The sequence below is a fragment of the Tamandua tetradactyla genome, chromosome 23, assembly GCF_023851605.1.
Source record: "Tamandua tetradactyla isolate mTamTet1 chromosome 23, mTamTet1.pri, whole genome shotgun sequence".
Lineage (NCBI taxonomy): Eukaryota > Metazoa > Chordata > Mammalia > Pilosa > Myrmecophagidae > Tamandua > Tamandua tetradactyla.
The window spans coordinates 36,037,536-36,058,201 of record NC_135349.1 but is presented as its reverse complement, the minus strand read 5'-3'; the positions used below and the strand labels follow the sequence as shown (position 1 = coordinate 36,058,201).

Here is a 20,666-nt window from a genome sequence, read left to right as displayed (position 1 = left end):
TAAGAAACAGAAAAGCCAAGGAAAGCACATAATCACGCATTCTTGCTAGCTCCCTATCACTGCTTTTGTCCATTTTCAATTGTTATTGTCTGATTGGACAATGTTATTTTCCTTAGGGAGTGCAGTTTTGTCACTTGCATGTACTGGCTCCCTATTACAGGGAACTAGTTTTTCCAACATATCTAATGAAATATTTATGACTTAGTGAAGCAGTATGAGCACCAGTGTCAGATAAATATAGGTTTCTATTATGGCTATACCACATGCTAGTTAAATGACTTTGTGCAATTTATTTAACCTCTTCAAGAGTCAGTTTAACCTCTGGGTTATTATGAGGCATAGTATTTTGTAACAAAGTGCAATGCCTAGGTCAGAGCAGGTACTGGACGAAATGTATCATGATGATGGTGATGAGATTGAGTCACAAAAATCGTGGAACTGGTTAAAAGTTAACATTCATTGAGTTCCTGCCATGTGCCAGATCCTATTCTAAATGCTTTCTACGTATTGAAATTTAATCATTGTAATCCTAACTATGGGGTAAGTTCTATTATGATCTCCATTTTATAGGTGAATAAACAGGCTGAGAGAGATTATATAATTTCCCAAATCCCCACAAAGCTAGTGACAGTTTCGAATCAAGTCATTGGGGTTTTTCTTATTGTTTTGTGTGCTCTGTAAAAAGTAAGGATATTTCCCCTTTGAAAAACAATTTTTGCAATATTTGGGGGATAATTTTCTTTACAGTTATGAGGAACCTAAAACTTATATATATTCAAATGTATCAATGTCTTTCAATAGGCTTTTTCTTTTTTCTTAGTAAAATATTGCCAAATTAGATAAATATTTCCTTGTTTTCTTTTAGCATTATTTTTATTCTAGTCATTTAAAATTAATTTTGTTGTGTGACATAGGGATTGCATCTAAATTTTTTTTCTCCAGCTTGTCCATCAGTTATCTCAATACCACTAGAAATATTTTTTGTATGATTCTTAAATAAACTGATGTCCATTTCCACAGTTTCTAATGTGATCTATAGATCTAGGCTTTCTGCTCTTTGGTAGTCCTACATTTTCTAAAATATATTAGTATTTGTCAGTGCAGGTCCCCTTTTTATATTCCTTTTTCAAAGTTATGTAACATTTCTCTATTTTTATAATATGAATTTTGGTATTAATTTGTCAGTTACAAAATTTTTTCTTAAGAACTTTTCACCTTATTTGACTCTGGAGTTTTTCGTGGAGGTTATCATCATAACACCCAAAAAAAAAGGTTGTGTTCTATTTCCTATTTATTTATTTATTTTTCCTTTTTAGTGAACTGTTAGACAAAACAGGATTCCACGTGAATATTTATATAGTTCAAATGACCAATCCACCAGAAACCGTAAGATTAATGCATTTGTTTCTAAGTAAAGAAACCAAAAGTTTATGAAACTCTAAGGAAAATATATAAATTCATAATGGTGTGGGAGTCTGTCATCTACTTCTCATAGAAACTGCAGGCAGGTGGACAAAATATTAATTAGGAAATAGAGAACTTGAATAATATAATTTGCCAGCTTAATTTCTTTCTCTCTCATTCCTTACACACACACACATACACACACACACTTATACACAACTTTGTCCTTAGTCATTAGAGAGTACGTCTTATTTCCACATATACATATAACATTCACAAATATCAATCGTGTATTAGATGACCAGTGAATTCTTGACAGATTCCCAGGATGTCATCATTATCCACTGTGCTATAAATAACAAGAAAATCTGTGTAAATCTCTCTATATGGAAGATTAAGCTTGTTAATTGTATTAAATGCACAAGAATATTTACTGATGCCTGGTACAGCACATTATATCAGAAATATTTTGTACTGAAAAAAAATACACACACACACACACTTCCATTACAGTACTGCAGTACTGCAAAAGGCAGTTAATACATACACTTTGCACAATCAGCCAGTTGTTAGGAGAGTACTATGTTATGTACTCAGTGAGTTCTGAGGAACTACACTAGGCTTTATGAAGTTTGAATGCTGTTCAACTAATCTATTTCTGGACTCTCCCATAATCTCTCTGCCTTTGTTTCAAACATCAGTGGGCAATTTTGGGATAACGTGTGAGAAAATTGGGCAGTTGAAGGTATAACAAAAGTGCTAAGATATAAAAATTTAAATTTTACTTATGTATTAAAGCATTTTCAATGAAATGATCAATAAATAAAAAGGGGAAGCCAGAAGGCAGTTAGGAATTGACACTTGACATTACAAAGGGCACCATAAGGTTCCCTGCATCCTGGAGGTAACAATTATCTCATCCGTGGCTAGAAAAAATTTTGACCAAAGACTTCCATAACTTCTGAGAATTTGAAAAATACTGAAGAATATTTTCAAACAGTTCTAGGAATTACTGAAATACTCATTGATTGAAGAGGAAATTACAATGTTAATTATAACTAATTAGTCCTCAACAATGAGAGCCTTGTAGAAGATTTGTTGATTATGAAAAAAAAGGTGTACTCAGAAGAAAATTTATAAAATTTATGAATGTAAAAAAGTATAAATATGAGTGTGTTTAGTAGAGAAAGCTTATATAATGAGATAATTAAAAATTAAAATTATGCTACCAAGTTAAGAATATAGAAAAATATCAAAATAAGCACAAAGTAGAAAGTATGAAAAGAAACTTCTTTAACCTGTTGAAGATTATCTAATAAACACTCAATTTTTAAAGTAATAAAATTTTACATTGCATTTTTAATAAAATTTTAAAGTAAAAAATATATATATATATATTTATTTTTAGAGCAGTTTTAGGTTTACAGGAAAACTGCAATGAAAGTAGAGAGTTCCCATATACCCATCATCTCCTGCACCCCACCTCCGTTGATAGCTTCGTTCATTATTAACATCTTGCACTAGTGTGGTACATTTGTTTCAGTTGATAGAATCAATATCCTACAAGTAACTCAAGTCTGTAGGGTTCACTGTTTGTGTTGTGCACTTCTATGGGCTTAGACAAATGTGTAACGTCCTGTGTATACATTATAAAGACTAGTTTAACTGCCATAAAATTGCCCTGTGGTTTACCTTTTCATCCCGCTCCCTTCTCCCCAAACCCATTGGACCTACTGATCTTTTTACCAACTCGGTAGTTTTGCCTTTTCCAGAATGCTCTATAGTTGGAATCAGTAATATGTCGTGTTTCCAGTCTGGCTTCTTTCACTTAGCAATATGCATCTAAGATTCATTTGTTTCTGTCACTGAATGATACTCCATTATATGGAATTGCCACAGGTTATTTATCCATTTACCTATTGAAGGGCATCTTGGCTGCTTCCAAGTTTTGGCAATTATCAGTAAAGGTGCTATAAGCATTTGTGGGCCGGTTTTTTATGGAGATAAATTTTCAATTCATTTGGGGAAATACCTAGGAGTGTGGTTGCTGGATTTTATGGTAAGCTGATGTTTAGGTTTGTAATATATAGCCACACTTTCATCAAAATGGAATGAGAAGAAAAAGTATGGATGTATAATGATTGGAAAGTATATTAGTCCAACTTTTAAAAGTTCCTTTTAAAAATTTAACCTAAGACTAATGTAAAAAAGGGTAAAGGATGACACTGACTGTGTTTTAAAGCTTCAACTTCTGTGTGAAATCAGAGGAAGAGATGTTTATTTGGTGCAAAATTTATATTTTCTGTAGCACAATATCAAATTTAACTTGTATGGTCAGCTTATTCAAAACCGTAATTACATGGAACCTTGAATAGTGAGATCTTATTGGTTTGAACAGGTTAGTGTGTGGCCCCGATACATCCCAGGGTAATCTGGGCAGAAAATAAATATTATCAAAGTTCTCTAGCGGACTGGGGAAAAAAGTAGAAGTATTAGAATTCCCCACCTCAGGAATTCCTGATATTCTTGCAAGACTACCAATTTAATAGTCCAAGCCCTCAATCTTGGGGCTTGCCCTTATGAAACTTATTCCTGCGAAGGAGAATAATTTATGAAAATTATTGCCCTAAGCCTACTTATAATTATGTCTAAGAGTCATCCCCAGAGAACCTTTTCTGCTACTTTTATTGCCTCTTTCTCTAAGCCATCTCTGAAAATAAACTCACTGCCCTCCTACTTACATGGGACCTGACTCTCAGGGGTGTAAATCTCCCTGGCAACATGGGACATGACTCCCAGGAAAGTGCCATGACCTGGCATTTTAGAATTAAGAAAACCTTCTGGACAAAGACAGGGAAGAGAAATGAAACAAAAATAATGTTTCAGTCTTTGAGCGATTTCAAATAGAGTTAAGAGATCGTTCTGGAGGTATTCTTATGCATTATATAGATACCCCTTTTTAGTTTTTAGTGTATTAGGACTGTTAGAAGGAAATACTTGAAACTGTTGAACTGTAATCCAGTAGCCTCAATTCTTAAGCACAGTTATGTAACTATATAGCTTTTACAGTGTGACCATGTGATTGTGAAAACCTTGTGGCTGAGACTTCCTTTATCCAGTATATGGACATATGAGTAAGAAAATAAAGACAAAAAGAAATAATGTGGGGGGATAAGAGGTATGGGATATTTTGGGTGTTCTTATTTTTTTTTAATTTTTATTCTTTTTTTTGGAGTAATGAAAATATAAAAAAAAATTGATTGTGGTAAGAATGCATAACTATATAATACTGTGAGCCATTGAGTGCATACTTTGGATGGTTGTGTGGTATGTGAATATATCTTAATAAAATTGCATTTAAAATTACCTTAAAAACTCAGTAACTCAACACAAAAAAATGTGTATTTTTCACTCAAAATTCAATGTAATTTCGGTGACTATGGCAGCTGTCCTTCATTACATGCAGCTTCATCCGTGGGTTTTCTCATTGTATGACTTCCAGAATTACTGTGGCAGGGGAGAGAGCTTTAAAATGTTTCTGCCCAGAAGTAACAGAAATTCTTCTCACAGCTTTGAGCTCATAACTAATTCACTCGCCTCTCTTAACTGCAGGGGGCCTGGGAAATGTGGGAGGGTGGCAAGTGTATAATCAGGGAGCAATAAATGTTTCTGCCATAGAAGGGCACAGAAAAAGTCATTTTAGGTGGCATGCTCATTCATCCCTATGTCTGTGCGTGCGCGTGAGCGCACACACACACATACATGTACTTTGGGGAGTGTGTTAGTTAGATTCAGTTGTCAACTTGGCCAGGTGAGCATACCTAGTTCTGTTGCTGCGGACACAAGCCAATGGTACGTGAACCTCATCTGTTGCCAATTACATCTGCAGTCAGCTAGGAGGCGTGTCTGCTGTAATGAGTGACGTTTGACTTAATTGGCTGGTGCTTAAATGAGAGATCCCAATGTAGCACAACTAAGCAGCTCCGCATTCCTCATCTCAGCACTAGCAGCTCAGCCCAGGCCTTTGGAGATGCAGAAAGAAGTCACCCCGGGGAAAGTTGTTCAAACCCAGAGGCCTGGAGAGAAGACCAGCAGAGACCATCTTGTGCCTTCCACGTAGGAAAGAACCTCAGTGGAAAGTAAGCTGCCTTTCCTCTGAAGAACAACAAAATAAATCCCCTTTTATTAAAAGCCAATCCGTCTCTGGTGTGTTGCATTCCGGCAGCTAGCAAACTAGAACAGGGAGTAATCACCATGGTCCATATGATAGCTGCCACATGACCAAGATATCCTAATCAATAGCATTTTTACAAACTATCAATAACTACTTGAGGAAACCTAAGAAGAAAAAAAGATATTCAATATGACAAAGCAAGCACACTCACAAGATACCTAGGAATGTTAAAATGATGTAAGCCTTTGGTAGAGCAAATTCTTTTTAAGTTTCAATAAATTTAAAAGTATTCAAGTCATACAAATATGTTCTTTGATCACAAAGGGTAATTAGAAATTAATAACATAATTATGTCTGGAAAATCTCCAAATATTTGGTAACTAAATAGCACATTTCTATGTAATCTATTGGTCCAAGAAGAAATCAAAAGGAAAGTTAGGAAGTATTTGGAACTGAGTGAATAACCACAATGTATCAAAATGTGTGGAACACCACTAAAGCATTATATAGAAGGAAATTTATAGCACTAAATGCCTATGTTGGAAAAAAAGAGATGTGTCTCAAAACAGTGACCTCAGACTCCACATCTTAAGAAACAAGAAAAAGAGGAGCACAGTAAATTCAATGTGATCAGGAGAATGGAAATAATAAATGTCAGAGTGGAAGTCAATGAAATATAAAGTTGAAAAAAATGGTGAAAATAATTGAAACTAAAAGATGGTTCTCTCAGAAGATAAAGAAAAGTGATATATCCATAGCTAGATTGAATGGGAAAAAGGAGGGAAGACCAAAATTAATGATCAAAAAAGAGAAAGATGACATCACTACAAATTCTACAGACAGTAAAAGGATAAAAAGAGAACAGTATATCAATCTTATGTCAATAAATTTGATAACTTAGATGAAATGTGCAAATTCCTTAAAAGACACAAACTATCAAAGCTCACTCAAGAAGAAATAGATAACCTATTGAAGAAATGAAATTGTAAAGCCTTCTCATAAAGAAAACTCCAGGTGCAGATGCCTTTACCTGTGAATTCTGCCAAACACTTACGGAGAAATAATACCAATTCTCCAAAAATTTTTAAAAATTGAAGTTGAGGGACTACTTCACAATTCATTCAAACATGTCACCATACCTGATACCCAAACCAGACAAAGATGTTACTAGAAAAATCACAGACCGAGATCTCTCCTGAACCTGAATGTCAAAATTCTTCACAACACTTAAGCAAATCAAATCCACCAGTATAATAAAAATGTCCATACATCATGACTATACGGGGTTTGCTCCAGATATAAGATTAACTTACTAATCAAAAATCAATCAATATAATACACCATATTATGAAACTAAAAATGAAAAAACACATGATCATCTCACTAGATGCAGAAAAAGCATTTGATAAATTATAAGATCCATTCCTAATACAAAGCTCTCATTATAGGAATGGAAGGAACTTTTCTCAAACTGATAAAGGGCATCTACAAAAAAAGTTACAGCTAACCTCATACTTACCAATGAAAAACTGAATTCCCTTAAAGTTGGGTACGAGTAAAGGATGTTCTTCACCACTTCTATTCAGGATTTTATTAGAGATCTACCAATTGCGATAGATAAGAGAAGGAAACAAAAGACATCCAGGTTGGGAAGGAAGAAGTAAAATTGTTTTTATTCATAGATGACATAGAGGTCTGTGTAGAAAACCAGTGTAGCCTCGAAAAGCCACTGGAATGAATAAGTGACTTTAGCATGGTTGTGGGATAGAAGATCAACATCTGCAAATCAGTTTTTTTCTAACTTCTACTACTAGATAATTTGAAATTAAAATTGAAAAAAACTTCGGTTTACAATAACATTTTAAAATAGGAAATATGAGGGATAAATCTGACATAAGATATACAAGACCTATACACTAAAACTTGCAAGCCATTAGTAAGTGAAATTAAAGAAGACTGAAAGAAATGCAGAATAATACTGTGTTCTTGGGTTAGAAGACTCAATATTTTTAAGATGTACATTCTCCCCAAAATGATCTGTAGTTTCAATGCAATCTCAATCAAAGTGCCAGAAAACTTTTTCTAGAAATTAAGAAGCTGATTCTAAAATTCCTGTGGAAATACGAAGTGCTTAGAATAACTAAAACTACATTGACAAAACTTATCCTTTATTGGTGAGGTTGAAGGAAAAGAGGAATTCTCAAATCCTGCTGCTTGCACCATGAACTGATTCCATAACATTGATGAATAACAAAAATATCTAGTAAATTAAAAATACCCACATTCCACATCCTTGAAATTCTACTGTTGGATTATTCTTTAGAGCAGTTCTCACACATGTGACCACAAGATGCATACAGAGATAGTCATTAAAGGTTGTAATAGAAAAATATTGGAATAAATAATGTGATGTTTGAGTAAAATTTGATCCCTATGTAATGAAATGCTGTATATATCAATTGAAAGAAATGAACTAAGTCTTTATACATATGTCAACACAGAGAGATGTAAAACACTTAATTTTTTCGAGAAAAGTGTTTAGTGGGAGTATATGTCCCATGTACTCTACCACTTATATAAAACTTGAAACCCAGAAAACAATATTATAATGTTTATGGATATATAAATGTGCATACAAAGGTAGTAAAATGTATCTGATTTCTCCACTGTAAAATTACTTTCTCTCCCCTTCCATATGTCACTCTTTGGAATCATGTCGCTAAACAAAACCCTTTAAGGGAGAAGAGATTAAGTTTCAACTCTGGGGAGGGGGCAGTGTATCTATGCACATTATTTGGAATTCTTCTACAAGGAAGATTTGCCTTCTACCCCCATTTATGTATGTATGTATGTATTCAGTTATCTGTTTTGATCAGTATGGACTTAGGAACAGGATACTTCGGCTGGGGGGTCGAGATTGACATAATCAGTGATAGATCATGTTGATGTCTTGAACTCCTGATATGATTTGATGAAAAGGGTACTTCACCTCTGTGTTTTCCATCCCAAATTTATAACCCCTTTGTAACCATGAGAAAAACAAGACAAACCCAGATTAGGGATCATTTCACAAAATTTATGACCAGTAGTCTTCAAAACTGTCAAGGTAATGAAAAACAAGGAAAGTCTGAGAAACTTTCATTGACCAGAGGAGACTAAGGTTATAAAACAACTAAATATAATGTGATATTCTGGATGGGATCCTGGGACAGAAAACGGGCATTCATGGAAAAACTAATGAAATCAGAACGAAAGTTGGAATCTAATTAATAGTCATTGTGCTGGTCTGAATCTGTGGTGGACCCCAGGAAAGCCATGCCCTTTGATCCTCATTCAATATTGCTGGGTGGGAGCATTTTGATTGTTTCCTTGAAGATGTGACCCACCCAGTTGTGGGTGGTAACTTTTGATTAGATGATTTCCATGGAGGTGTGTCTCCACCTACTGAAGGTGAAATTGCTTGCTGGAATCCCTTAAAAGAGGAAACATTTTGGAGAGAGTCCCTTTTGGTAGAGCCACAAGAAAGCCATCAGATGCCACCATGTTCACCATGTGCCCTTCCAGCTGAGAGAGAAACATTAAACGTCGGCCTTCTTGAACTAAGGTATCTTTCCCCAGATGGCTTAAATTGGACATTTCTATAGACTTGTTTTGATTGGGACATTTTCTCAGCCTTGGAACTGTAGACTAGCACTTATTGAATTCCCCTTGTTAGAAGCCATTCCATTTCTGGTATCTTGCATTCCAGCAGCTAGCAAACTACAACAGATTTTGGCACCAGGAGTGGGGTGCTACTGCTGTGGTTTGCAAATACCAAACATGTTGGAACGGCTTTTTAAATGGATAAGGGGAAGATTTTGGAAGAGTTGTAAGAAGCTTGCTAGAGAAGGTCTAGAATGCTTTGAAGAGACTGCTGGTAGAAAAGTGGACTCTAAAGACACTTTCGATAAAGCCTTAGACAGAAATGAGGCATGTGTTATTATAGACTGGAAGGAGGACGAGCCTTGTTTTAAAATGGCAGATAATCTGGCAAAATTGGCTAGTGGCTTTGACTGGAAGGCTGATTTTAAAAGCCATGAACTTGGATATTTAGCAGAAGAGATCTCCAAATTAAATGTGGACAGTGCAGCCTGGTTTCTCCTCACAGCTTATAGTGAAATGCGACAGGAAAGAGATAAGCTGAAAATTGAACTCTTGAGTAAATAGAAACCAGAAATTGAAGTTCTGGAAAATTCTGGGCCTCCAGGAAGGGAGACCCCAGAGAATAGTGCCCCACTTGAGGTCTTGGCCAGATGTGGAACCAGTCAGCCATTTCAGAGAAAGCCAGGATCAGACATGGAGTTATCCAGGAAAGATTTGTGGGAACTCCTTATGCCTGATGGGCATGATCCAACACTACTGCATAGAAAGCCCACGAGAGTGCTGTGGGACCTGTACAAACAGAGCCGCTGCCAGTCTGGACTGAGGGTTTCGGAGAAGGGACACATTGGAAGAACAATAACTTCAAAGGCAAAACCATGGAGACTAAGGTCTGAAGTCAAGAAGCCTTGGGCCAGGAGAGTGGACCCACCCAAGCCCGTGGAGAGGGTGAGTTTGCCCCAAAGGCAGAGGATGGGCCTTCTACCTTGTTGCAGTGGAAGAGTTATGCCACCTCAGACCTTAGAGAGGCTGAAGCACATTCCTTGGGGCCTGGTGAGAGCCTGGTTGCCACCACACAGAGGGGTTGAGCATGTGCCCCAGAGATGGCAAAGTGTCCGGGTGTAGCCCCAAGGCTTGGAGAGGGTGGAGCCTAGAAAAAGGTGGTCTCCCCAATGTCCCCCAAGGTTGCATTCAAAGAGAGGTAGGCCTCTGTGTAGGCCCTTGGAGAGGGTGGGACTGCCATTTTCTAAAGCCCAAAAGCTAAATGACTCTCAGACTTTGAAATCTAATGGACTTTGCTCTGCAGGTTTTCAAAACTGTATGGGTCTGGTGACCCCTGTGTTCCTTCCTCCCTATGGAAATGTGTATATGTATCCTATGAATGTTCCTCCTTTGTATGTTGGCAGCAAATAACTTGTTATGAGTTTTCAAAGGTCCAGAGCAAATGGAGAAAATTTTGCCCTAGGACAGACCATGTGTGACTTGATGAGATTTTATACTGTCTCTAATTTGATACTTCATTTGTATCAAATTAGAGACAGTATATTTGTATATTTGTATTTATTGAAAGGTTTAAGGTTTTCTGATATTGTTGTGTAATGAATGTATTTTGCATTTGGAAAGAGCATGTCTTTTTGGGGTCCAAAGGGTGGAATGTGCTGGTCTGAATCTGTGGTGGACCCCAGAAAAGCCATGCCTTTTGATCCTCATTCAATATTGCTGGGTGGGAGCATTTTGATTGTTTCCTTGAAGATGTGACCCACCCAATTGTGGGTGGTAACTTTTGATTAGATGATTTCCATGGAGGTGTGTCTCCACCTACTGAAGGTGGAGTTGCTTGCTGGAATCCCTTAAAAGAGGAAACATTTTGGAGAGAGTCCCTTTTGGTAGAGCCACGAGAAAGCCAGTAGATGCCACCATGTTCACCATGTGCCCTTCCAGCTGAGAGAGAAACGTTGAACGTCGGCATCTTTCCCCAGGTGCCTTAAATTGGACATTTCTATAGACTTGTTTTGATTGGGACATTTTCTCGGCCTTGGAACTGTAGACTAGCAACTTATTGAATTCCCCTTGTTAGAAGCCATTCTGTTTCTGGTATGTTGCATTCCGGCAGCTAGCAAATGACAACTGTCATCTACCAATGTCAGTTTCTTAGTTGTGATAAATATTTTGCTGTAATGTAAAATGTCAACAATAGGGTGAGAGATATATGGGAACTCTCCATTACTTTTCTGTAAATCTAAAGCTATTCTAAAATAAAAAGTTTATTTAAAAAAACGTATCTGGTAGGTTACACACCAGACTTCTCAGAGTTGTCTTGATGGAGGAGGCAGGGGAAGAATGAAATTCAATTGCAAATTTTGTGACAAATTTAATGTTTTCCGTTTGTTGTTTTTTTTTTTTACTCACCTGACAAAATGTTGAAAGTGGTTAATTCTCCATGTTGGGCACAAAGGGGATTTCTTACACTTATGCTTTTTCCACACAGAGAGCATAAAAAAAATAGTTGGCTACATGAAAATGAAAGCATTTTATTCAACAGAGAATACTTTAATCAAATTAAAATACAAATGAAAAAAGGGTTAATTATAATAAATAAGTCTTCTAAACCATTAAGGATAGTATGAAAATGGTATAAAATTAGGCAAATAAAAATACACAAAAGAATAACTACAAATGGAGAAATTAATTCAAAGGAATTAAAAATAAAGCAAATATTGGAGAACTATTTTTAATGCTCAGACTGGTGAAGGTGTAAAATAGGCAGGTTTTATAAGCAGCCAGGTATATGTAAACTCTTTCTGAAAAACAGTTTGACAACATATATAAATGTGTGAGTTCAACTTATGAAAATTTGTCTTACATGGACAGTGATATATGTATATTCATCATAGAATTGTTTAATAATAGTGAAACATTAAAGCAAAGTAAGGAATTAGTAAACTGTGGAGCATCCATATAATGTAATAGTTCCATCTTTAGACGTGATGTGGATAGTAAAATAAATGGATGTTAATAATTCAAAAGCAAGTTGCATAACAATGTTAGTAGCGTGACCCTATCTTTGCATTGTGTGTGTGTAGGTACATATTTACACCTGCACATATGTATGTAAGGAAAAATGTCATTAGAAAATCTCAGGGTAATTAGATTTTGCATATTTTTTCTTTTGGTTTATTGTATTTTTAAACTCTTCCCCTTCAATATGTCTTACAAATGTATAAAAACTTAAAAAAGAGAGTGCACAAGTAGTTCAGTGTTTAGAATGCCCACCTTTCATGAGGAGACGCAGATTCAATTCCCAGACCATGCACCACCCCCCGGAAAATAATAACTTAATAAAGAAGTTAGAGAAAAAATGTATTTGTTTCAGGTATCAATTACTGTGGTACTGGAGAACTAGATATTGTACAAATTCTGCAGTGAGCTTAAAATAGGGTTTTGGAACCAGCATTTGATGCTGGTTTTGTGGTCCTGCTAAAAGAAGAGTATTAAGAAGTCTTGCCAACTCATCAGTTTAGGGAAAAACCCTAACCAATTTAGGGTTACAAAAAATGCAAATTATGCATTTTTTGTCAAGTCTTATGGAATTCCCATGGTTGAACTTAATGTTTCCAATCATTATACTGTGATTTCTGTTATTCTCTTTAGCATTTCCTTCCTATGGAATTGTGAAACCCTGGAAGACAAATGAACTCGTGGCTAATTTGCTTTGTAAACTACTCCAAATATTTAACCACCCCCTATCCCTCTCCCTTCCCTACCCACAGTAAAAAGACATTATCTTAGACCTTTAACTTGCTTTAGTTGTTTATCTTAATAATACATAATATTAGGATTATGTATCCTTCATTTAGTTTTCCCCATTTTTGCTTCCTTTGGTGAAAACCTAGCAATGGACTGGGTATTTGGAAACCACTGTTTTGGTTAAAATGGTTTTATATTCTTTATCTCTTTCTTTTTTTTTCTTTTTTGGGTTGTAGGGTCAGTCAGCTGGCAGAGCCCCAAACGAACATTGAGTCTGTCCGTCTCTCTTCCTCAAAGGCCCCCCAGACAAGACAAGCCAAGAATCAGAATATGAATGCACTCAGCAGTCTTGAAATCTCAGATTCTTCCAGTGATGGAGAGCCCTCTGGCAGGGTGTTTAATACTGGGGTGAGCCTCATCACTAAGAATATAATGGCAGATATATTTACATGGGATTAAAGAAAAGCTCATTTCATTTTAATATTTGAACTTAAAGGAGAGTTTGGAGTTCTTCTTCATAGAAGGGCCAACCAGCCACGTAAGGAATGGTCTGTCATGCAATCCAATTAATTTTCTAATTCAAGAGTGCAATAGTAGGGCTGTGAGTCAAATTCTACTTTCACCATCGTCACTCCTCAGTGTCACTTATCTCAGTTTTCAAAATTGTTGGTTCTTTCAGAGTTGAGAAAAGGTGCTGATATAAATTATCACTATTTACACACATAAAAGACATTCAAATTTATGCACGCGAATGCGTAACCTAATGGACCATTCCCGTTCTGTTCCTTCATCAGCACGAGAAGTTTCTTTGGATTGTCCAGCATTTCTTTCATTGTTTTCCTAGTTATCTAATCCCTACAATTTTCCCTAGGATTTTTGACTAAAGGTTCTGAGATGGGAATATATTTCTCCACGGTGCTTTATGGCGTGCTTTCATTGAGGGGCTGAGGAAGGAGCAGTATATATACAGCAGTTGTATGGTTGGGATTATACAACTGGAGTGTGAAGTTTCCATCCAATGGAACTAGAATCCTTGCTCTATCATTTACTAGTTATTTGACTTCGACCACATCATTAAACATATCTGTGTTTCAGTTTCATTGACTACGAGGCTGTTTTAATGTGTTAATGTGAACCCTGTAATTTTGGCATGAATCAGGTACTTAAGAAATTTAATTTTCTTCCTCTCCCTGCTTGTACCTTTCAGCTGCTCTATCACTTTTCCCTAATTCTTTCTCTTAGAAAGTGCAGATGAAGGACGATTTGGCAGACCAATCTAGAAAAGTTGATTCCTGGATTTCAGAGTCTTCATTCTAGAAATATATCTAATAACCCATCTTCTGAACACCAGAAGGCACTTCTTCCTTCCCTGAAGACGATGTGCAAAAAAATTCTTCTAAATTTTGTCTTATTTCTAGTCAACGACAAGATCCAAATACTGATCATTTCATTCAGAAAATACTGGTTGATTGATTTGGGATATTTTCTCACTATGAGCTATGGAGTACCCAAAATGTTGGAAAAACAGAAGGAACACATTCTTTAAGCTGTTGGTAACATATTCAAATATGTTCATTATGTGTTTCTTCACCTTCCAGGCACCTTTTCAGGTGAAGTCTTTACATTTAAAACAGTGGGTTTGATTGTTAATCTGAAAATATATATGTAATAAGTTAACAGTAGATTGTTCAAAAAGTCTGTAAACCTAGAGCAAATAATATCTTTATTATACAGTTTTCAAATTGATGACTGTACCCATTGCTTTAAAGGTTGAAGGAAAACATATTAAACACTTAATTGCAGTTTAGAAATAAATTCATCCTCTGTTTTCTGACTTTCTACACAACCTGTAGATCCCAGGGATTAAACCTGGCAATGAAAACTTGTTACTTATGTACATTTATTAGAATGAGATGATAGATATATAGATAGATCATGATTTAATGATATATATATATATAATATAATATAGATAGATTATAGCTTAATATTGAGTAATAAGGACAGATGGGATGTTGTTCTGCTCGGAAATGCTATATGAGTATATAAATGATAAAAATCATTTTCAGTATAATTAAATTAACGAAGCTTTAAAGCCAAACTTTAACCATTTAAATCAACACGTAACTCAAATATGAAATTTTGCTTGCTATCTAGTCGGCTAACTGCTTATGCTCTGTACAAGGCTATATTTGTAAACATATGGGCATCTACCACGAGAGTCAAAGCATTTATCTTAATGAATTTCATGAGGAATGGCCAGCTCCGGCCCGTGACCACGGTAACTCGGTTTTTCTGTCCTCTCGCTAGTGCACGCTTTACTGCCAGCAGTTCCACGCCATGCTCCTGAAGAGGGCGTTGTTCACTTGGCGCAACTGGAATTTGGTGTTGCTGCAGATACTGGGACTTGTGGGGATTGTTTATCTTCTGATCAGGGGTGTGAGCATTTCAAGAACTACCGAAGAGCCTGCCAGGAAAATGGATTTGGATCAGTATGGTCGAACTACTGTCCTTTATTCCATTTCTGGGAATCCTGATGTGCCTGAGAATCTCATAAAAAATCTCAAAATCATGCTAAAAGATAAGCAAAACCTTAAGAAAGTAGAAGGTAAGGCTCATTAAAGGAAAAAAAAAAACGACTGCTAATAGATGAAGAGCTGCTTGTTTCATTTCAGAGAAGGGTCTTAACTGGAATATTTAGCTACCTGTTTCTTTCTTTTCTTTTTAGTCTCCAGTTTCATAAACGCATCTCAGTCAGGCAAGAATCACCCTTCAAGACTAATGGCCAAGAGTTAGTTATTAATGGAGGCACTTTGAGTATGGACTTTTTACCAGCCATTTGTGGCTTCTTTCAGGGAATGAATACAAGTACCAAAATACTTGGGTTTGTAAAATTTGGTACAAAATCTTAATACAAACCTAGGCACGCAGTGTGGTATCATCATCCCAAACCCCGAAAGGCTCTTCACAAGTCTCCTTAGATTGGTCATATCCAAAAACAGACTGGACAGTAGCCTTTATGGCCAGGCTCCTCCAATTTTACTTATTTGAAAGGTAGTAATGATAACTGATTGCATATATTGAACACATACTTTTGGCAAGAACTTTTCTAAATAGTTGACCTGAATTATCTCACTTAACTTCTGTGACAACCCTATTTGCTAAAGTCAGGGACATTGAGGTTTAGAGATGTTAAGTAAATTGCCCCAAATTATACATCTAGTATGTATTTTAAGCCTTGATTTTGAGACTGACTGGAGTCTGCAATGTTAACCCTCAGTACACCAAATCTTCTCTCTTTAAGAGGCAAGCCTGTTCTCTTTCAATACAGAACATTTCCTTCCAGGTGCTTTATATTTTATTTCTTTCTGCTACTTCGTTTAATGGTGTCACTTTAGATAAGCAAATGGTGCTTATTTTGTACTTTATGCCATAAAGACATGATATCATACTGTATGCACAGTTTTATTTCTGAATTTTCTCTCCATATTATGTTTTTAAGTTTCACCTGTTGATGGGTGAAGCAGTAGTTGATTCTTTCTCATTACTGCATGCGTTCCTTTGTATTAAAGAGATCACAATTTAATCTATTCCATTGTTGATGGGTATTTGTTGTTTCTACTTTTGTAGAAAAGTAGATAGTGTTTAACAGCAAATAGTGTTGCTGTTAAATTTTTTACACATATTTTTTGCAATTAGTGTATACTAATTATAGAACTACAGGAATAGAACCCCTGTAGTGATATCCTCATTTGTTATATCAGTAATTTATCTTCCAATGTGTTTATCGATTTTATAGTCTTTTTAAAGAGCCATCTTTTTCTTTGATTTTTAAATGATATATTTGTTTTCTATTTAAGTAGAAATAGAAAGCTCAGCTGTCATCATTATTATTTCCTTTCTTCTACTCTATCTGGATTTAATTGGCTATTCTATTTTTCCTTTACTTTTTAAAAAAATCTTTTTCTTTATTAGAGAATTTATGGGTTTAAAGAACAATCATGCATAAAATACAGGATCCCCACCTTATTATTAACACCATGCTTTGGAGTGGAATATTAGTAACAATGATGGTAGCAACTTTTTAATAATTGTACTATTTAATATAGTCCATGGTTTAACTTAGGGTTCATTGTTGTATAGAATAAAAGTGGATTTTTAAAACTTTATTATGTTACCGATGAGTGGATAAATAAAATGTGATATATACATGCTAGGGGATATTATTCAGCTGTAAAAAGGAATGAAGTCCTGATACATGGATAAACCTTGAATACATCATGTTGAGTGAAATAAGCCAGACATGGGTGGCTAAGGAATAGGGAAGAGGATGTTAAGTCTTAAAATATACAGTGTTCCCATTTAGAATGCTGGAAATGTTTTGTTAATGCATGGTGGTGACCATAGCACAACGTTGTGAATGTAATTAACAGCACTGAAATATAAATCTGAATCTAATCAAAAGGGGGAATGTTAGATTCTATTTGTCCATTTATTGGTTGATGGACACTTGGGTTGCTTCCATCTTTTGGCAATTGAGAATAATGCTGCTTATGAAAGTCAGTGGGAAAATAACTGTTTGAGTCCCTGCTTTCAAATCACTGAGCTATCTACCAGTAGTGGGATTGCCAGGTCATATGGTAGTTCTACACTTAGCTTTGTGAGGAACCACCAAACTTTCATCACAGTGGCCACACCATTTTACATTGCCACTATAATGAATGTGTGTTTCTGTTTATCTGCATCCCCTCCAACACTTGATATTTTAATTTTTAGTAGCAGCCATTTTAATAGTTTGAATGGTTATCTCGTGGTTTTGATTTGCATTTCCTTGATGGCTGATGATGTTGAGCATCTTTTCATGTGCTTTCTGACCATCTGTCTATCTTTTTTGGAGCAATGTCCATTCAAGTGTTTTGCCCATTTTTTAAAATGGGATTCTTTGACCTTTTCTTGTTAAGTTGAGGGATTTCTTGTTGAGGGATTAATATTCCGAATATTAATCAGATATGCATATATGTGGTTTCCAAATATTTTCTCCCATTGTATAGCTTGTCATTTTACCTTAGTGATAAAATCCTTTGAGGACAAAAATTTTTATGAGGTCATATTTATGTTTTTTCTGTTGCTACTTGTGCTTTGGGTATAAACTCTAAGAAAGTATTTCCTCATACAAGGTCCTAAGAATTCAGTCTTGTTTTCTCCTAGGTATTTTCATATTTAGGTCTTTGAGCCATTTGGAGTTGATATTTATATAAGCTATGAGGTAGGCGTCCTCATTCACTTTTCTTTTGCTTTTTTTTAAATTTACAATGCAACATATATACAAAGCAGAGAAAGGAAAAAGCAATCATTTTCGACACACTCTTCAACAAGTAGTCACAGGACAGATCCCAGAGTTTGTCATGGGCTACCATATCTTTTCAGATTTTGCCTTTTAGCTACTCCAGAACATGGGAGGCTAAAAGGAATAAATATTTTTTTTTATCGTAACAATCAACTTTTTTCTTTTTATTTTGTGTGAAACAACATATATACAAAAAAGCAATGCATTTCAAGGCACAACACAATAATTAGTTGTAGAACAGATTTCAGAATTTGGTATGGATTACAGTTCCACAATTACAGATTTTTACTTCTAGCTGCTCTAAGATACTGGAGACAAAAAGAAATAACTATTTAATGATTCAACAATCATATTCGTTTGTTAAACCCTAACTTCTCTATATAACTGCACCATTACCTTTGAACTTTCTGTCCCACTCTTTAGGGGTATTTGGGTTATAACCATTCTAACTTTTTCATGTTGGGAGGGGCTGTCAATAATATGTGGTAGGGAGATGGAACTAGCTGATGTTCCAGAGAGGCTGGGCCTTCTAGGTTTCAGGACTTATCTGATTCAGCTCACTATTTTTTTTTTTTTTTTGTATGCTTTGTGTGGCACAGCTCATTCATTTTTAACAGTTACAGATGCAGTTTCCCAGCACTATTTGGTGAAGAGCCTATTCTTTCCCAATTGAGTGTTCTTTGCCACTTTGTTAAAAATCAGTTGGCCATAAATGTGAGCATTGATTTCTGAGCACTTCAGTTCAGTACCATTGGTTTCTATGTCTGTCCTTGTGCCAGTGCCATGCTGTTTTTTGTGGGTTTTTTTTTTTTTGTACACTGTATGATGGGGGTCACATTGCATTTTTTTTCCATTTGAGTATCCCATTATTGCAGCAGCATTTACTGAATTGTTGTTTGTTTATTTGTTTTTGGAGGAAGTGCATGGGCCAGGAACCGAACCTGGGTCTCCCGCATGGCAGGCAAGAATTCTACCAGTGAGCTACCCTAGCACCCCTAGTACCATGCTGTTTTGATTACTGTGGCTTTGTAATAAGATTTAAGATGCAAAATGTGGTTCTTTCAGCTTCATTTTTCTTTTTCAAGATGGCTTTAGCTATTTAGGGCCCATTACCCTTCTATATAAACTTGATTATTGGCTTTTACATTTCTGCAATAAAGGTTATTGGAATTTTGATTGGTATTGCATTGAATCTGTAACTTGTTCTGGGTAGGACTGACAGCTTAACAGTAACTAGTCTTCCAATCCAAACATAGAATGTCCTTCCATTTATTTAGATCTTTGATTTCTTTAAGCAGTGCTTTGCTAAACAGTTTTCTGTGTACAATTCCTTTAAATCTTTGGTTAAATTTATTCCTAGATATTTCATTCTTTTAGTTGTATTGTGAATGGAATAGTTTTCTTGATTTTTTCTGCTTGCTCATTGCTTGTGTATATAACACTACTTATTTGGGGATTCTGATCTTTTATCCTGCCACTTCTGAATTCATTTATTTGCTCAAGGAGATTTGTTGTGGATTTTTTTCAAGATTTTTCTGTCTATAGGATGATATCATCTGTAAATAGGGAAAGTTTTACTTCTTTCTTTTTAATTTGGATAGCTTTTATTTCTTTTGCCCTGGCAAGAATTCCAGTACAATGTTGAATAACAGTGGTGACAGTGGACATCCTTGTTCACTGATCTCAGAGGACAAGCTTTCATTCTTTTATCATTGAATAGGATGTTAGTTGTGGGATTTTCATATATGGACTTTATCATGTTGAGGAACTTCCTTTCTATTCCTAGTTTTCTAACTGTTTTTATAATGAAGGGGTGCTGAATTTTGTCAAATGCCTTTTTCCTAATCAATTGAGATGATCATGTGGTTTTTTTTCCTTCATTATGTTAATATGGTGCATTATATTAATTGATTTTCGTATGTTGAACTAACCTTGCTTACTTGGGATATATCCTACTTGATCATGATGTATATATTTTTTAATATGCTGTTGGATTCAGTTCAATAGTATTTAGTTGAGGATATTTGCTCCTATAATCATGAGATATTGGTCTGTAGTTTTCTTGTGATCGACCTGGCTTTGGTATGAGGGTCATGTTCACTCAAAGAATGAATTAAGAAGCATTCCCTCCATCTTTTGAAAGAATTTTAGCAAAATTGGAGAAAAGTCTTCTTGAAATGTTTGGTAGAATTCTTCTGTGATGCTATCTGGTCCTGGGCTTTTGTTTTTTGGGAGGTTTTTGATGACTGATTCAATCCCTTTACTAAGAATTGGTTTGTAGAAATATCCTCTGTCTTCTGGAGTGGTTTATGTGTTTCTAAGAAATTGTCCATTTTTCAAAGATTACCTAATTTT

At 35.5% G+C, this 20,666-nt stretch overlaps 1 protein-coding gene across 6 annotated transcripts in view; it reads left to right on the top strand.

Annotated features, from left to right (window-relative positions):
- LOC143667404 (phospholipid-transporting ATPase ABCA3-like) overlaps nucleotides 1-20,666 on the top strand; it is a 287,971-nt gene that overhangs the window by 159,020 nt on the left and 108,285 nt on the right. For all 6 annotated transcript variants that reach the window (XM_077141597.1, XM_077141598.1, XM_077141594.1 and 3 more), the window contains 2 exons: nucleotides 13,201-13,372; nucleotides 15,275-15,572. In XM_077141597.1, the coding sequence (XP_076997712.1) occupies nucleotides 13,201-13,372; nucleotides 15,275-15,572 (470 nt within the window). The remainder of the gene's footprint in view (nucleotides 1-13,200; nucleotides 13,373-15,274; nucleotides 15,573-20,666) is intronic.